We start from the raw sequence: 3,626 nt of genomic DNA, 5'->3' as shown, positions 1-3,626 counted from the left end.
GTGCCGGCGGCTGAAGGTCGGCACAGGAAGAAGCACCGAGCGCAGGGAAGGACAAGGGGCCACCAAGGGTGTCCCAGCGCCCACCCTGCAGTACGCTGCTTTCGGAGATGGGACTAAGAAACATTATTTCATTTGAACCTTTACACACCCATCTACATGTGGGATAGTTTTTAAAGGGATCAGAGTCCTGACTAGAAAATTTTTTGGGGTCCACACAAGAGAAGAGGCTGAACCCCCCCCCAGGAAGACCCACAACAACCAGGGGAGATGGCCCACACGACAGGCGACAGCCCCGCGGCAGAGGTGCCAGCTGGGAAACCTTCTCCACCCAAAAGTTTGTTTCTTCATTTCCTCTCCAGAGTCATTTCCAGGCAAAACCAAAGCCACAAGTCCCAGCTCTACAGCAAGCTCCACTTCAAAAACTTCTCCACTTTTCTGCTTGCACAACCTTCCCAGGGAGACGGCGGAGCCACCTGAGCACCTCTAAAAACAGCCCGGAGTTTGCCGGCTTTTCGGTCATCTTTGGCACGCCGATTGCCATGGTAACACTGAGGATGCGATTCCCCTTTCTGCCCCACGCAGGAAAAGGCTGGTCCTGCCTGCCGGCACGCAGGGACGGGTGCTGCTGAGGTACCCAAACCTCTATCCTCATTAGTGGTGGGGGGGTGGTGGGGCTGGGGGCTCCCACACCACTGGCAGGGACCGGGCTGTGCTAAATCCCATAGGACAGAGCCTGCTCCATCTGGATGCAGTGCCAGACCCCAGCACTATGCTTGGAGGCGAGGTGGGGATTCGCGTGGCCCCCGTGGTGCCCCTGGCCACCGGCCACCCTCATGGCAGTGCCATCGTGGGGCTCGCCACCTCCATGGAGACAGGCTCCAGCAAACCCCATCGGCTAGCTGCAAATGCCGATGAGTCAGAATTGCACTTGGATATTCCTCTGCATGCGGAGAGGATTTTGATCCTTAATTATCACCTAATTCACCGGGGTTGGCTGCTGGTGAGGAAACCTCAGCTGCAAAGTACAGTCTGTGCAGAGCGTTGGAGAGCCTAGGAACCTCCCTGCAAAGAGGCAGCTCCGATGGGTGCGAAGGCGCGAGATGGATGTCTCTGATGGCACGAGGAGACGCCAAACCCTGGGGACACTGCCCCTGCATGAGCAGATGAGGCTCCGCAGGGGGTTTCGCTCCCCACAGAGCACCCGGCTGGGAACTCGCACAGGGCAATCGCACTGCAGACGAGCCCGAGGCTTCCCTCGCCTCCCTGGAAAGGTGCCCTTTGAAGCTACTTTGGGTAATTGGCTGTTAACCGACCTTGCCAGCAATCTCCTGAGCTCCCCGTGGAGCTCCCAAGACAGAAACGCTATCTCCATTCAGCCACGTCCCCCCGCCGAGCGAGGGGTCCCTGCGCATCACCCTGGGGTCCTGCAAGCCGGGTACAGGGATCCGTGCATGGCGTTTAGCTTTGGAGGGGGGCAAAGGAGCCCCATGTGCTGAGCCCTGCGCGACCCCACAGCCACGCCTGGCTCCCTACAAAGTGCCTGCAGCGCCCGGGCTGGCGGGCAGGAGCGGGGACGTGCTAACGAGGGATTTCTGCAGTGAGAAGGGCAAATCCAGGCCGGCCCACATACACATTTCTGCGTGTCCCCCTGCCATTGAGCATCCCACGCCTCCACCCCACGCCTCCCTGCTGCCTCCTGGGAGTGGGCGAGCGCAGTCCCTCCCCGGGGAGAAGCAGCTCCCAGGGCCCCAAAAAGGTGGGGGGTCAAGCCCTTCTGCTGCCTGGTGCATTTCAGCAAACAACTCAGCCGAACATCTCTCTCCAAACTGATTTCCACGCCTGAAGAGGCTGAGAACTTCAAACCCTGGAGTGAAAAACTAAAAAAAATACCCACTGATAATAATAATAAACCAGAGGCTTTCCAGCCTGACAAGCCTGCAGCACTTTCAGCATGACTAATATTTTCCATGTGAAATAATAATCCGCGGCGCTAAATTTCTCATCTCTATGCACATTGCAGACAACAGGTGGGCTCTGCCCAAATTCACCTCTGAGCAGGACCTTTTATAAGGCAGCTTTGTGCTCTCGTCATGGGGAAAATAATAAACTCCCAGGGTACCTGCAAATAAGGAAGGTCAGATTCCAGCCACGGAGCTGACAAAGCTCCGAGTCCTCGGAGCAGGATGAAAAATCCTCCTTTGTTTGACAGCAAATCTTACAGCAAATCCTCCTGTGCAGCGGTCCCAGATCAGAGAGATGATGGAGCGGCTGGGGCCGCCCAGCACCCTCCCTGGGCAGGATCCGTCTGCAGGCTCTGGGTCACCCCCTGCCCTCACCCAGGTGGGATGGTGGCCAAGACATGAAAACCTTTACATTCGCAGGGGTCTGACCCAGCAAAGCAGCACTTCCAAGCCCTCACAGCCCCACCACGCTGCCCCTGCCCACCTCCAGCCCCACACAACGTCCCCCAGCCCCTGGGAGATGCTGCCAGGAGATGCTGAATACGCAGACACTGAACCAAACCGAGAGACTAGAATAAATACATACAAACGCTCTTCGTTTAGTTTGACAACAATTCACGGATGCCTCCAGCTTTCTTTCAAAAAATCAGCCTTGAAAGAGGCTCAGACCTTTCCCAGGGAGATTTTCTCAGCAAGATGTGACCGCAAAGCCTTAACGTGTGACCGCAAAGCCTTAACATGTGCCTCTGAGAGCTGGGCACGAAGAGGTTAAAACTAAATAACAGCACCTCTGCAGGCAGGAGCCCAGCAAGTGAGTTATGAAGTTAATGATAAAGCAGGACCACGCTCCTCACCGGCTATTCCAGCCCAGGCTCCCTGTAAATCAAGCGTTGGTCACTGTGGGGGTGATGGATGTGTGCAGGGCACGCGTGCAAGTTATAGGATTTGGTGGGTAATAACTCTGCCGCAAGCAGCCGCCAGGACCGTCCTGTGGGGCTGGGGCATGGGGGTCCCCGTGAGCTCCCCTGGGAAATCGTCACTGGGATGGGGAGGGATGCCTGGAGTGGCCCTGAAGGGAAGGGACACGTGTGTGTGTCCCCCTCCCCAGTGCCGGCCTCAGCACACGGCTTACCCCCCCCCGGGGCCCTACCGTAGGGTCTTGCGGATCATGTCCTCATCGGTGATGCCGTAGTAGGTGAGTGTCTCATTCCAGGTGGGGTTCAGTGTGTTGCGCAGCGTTTTGGTTCTCAGCTTATTCGCCTGGAAAAGCAAAGGAGACGGTGGTCAGCGGGACCTGGCCCCAGGCGATTGTTTGGGCACCGATGGGGAGGGAGGCGGGGGGAAGAGGAAGCACAGTTTGGAGATGAAGGGGTAATTGGTGCTGTCACCCTTCTGCCCCAGCGCCATAACCCGGCCAGTCCTCGACGGGGTGGCCCAAATCCACCCCGACCGTAGCGATAAGCAGAGGGGCAGAGACACGGCAACTCACTGGCTCATTTGCAAAGCAATCCAACCCCGCATCCCACATGCTGGAAACAGCCAGCAAAATGGGAACCTTGGCAGAGCGCAGCGAGAGGATGGGGATTTCATTTATACAGCAGGAGCGAGAGAGAGAGGGGGAAAAAAATGTCTTTTCAGGTTCATTAAAAAATACCAATTTGCTGT

At 56.9% G+C, this 3,626-nt stretch overlaps 1 protein-coding gene across 1 annotated transcript in view; it reads right to left on the bottom strand.

Moving 5' to 3' along the window:
* The window catches only part of DOC2B (double C2-like domains, beta), a 35,157-nt gene that overhangs the window by 10,217 nt on the left and 21,314 nt on the right, over nt 1-3,626 (bottom strand). Inside the window, exon 4 of the mRNA XM_009324207.1 lies at nt 3,112-3,221. Coding sequence (XP_009322482.1) covers nt 3,112-3,221 — 110 coding nt within the window. The remainder of the gene's footprint in view (nt 1-3,111; nt 3,222-3,626) is intronic.

Source organism: Pygoscelis adeliae, unplaced genomic scaffold (assembly GCF_000699105.1).
Source record: "Pygoscelis adeliae isolate BGI_AS28 unplaced genomic scaffold, ASM69910v1 Scaffold290, whole genome shotgun sequence".
Taxonomy (NCBI): Eukaryota; Metazoa; Chordata; class Aves; order Sphenisciformes; family Spheniscidae; genus Pygoscelis; species Pygoscelis adeliae.
Note: the sequence above shows the minus strand (reverse complement) of the source record. Positions and strands in the feature narration are given on the sequence as shown.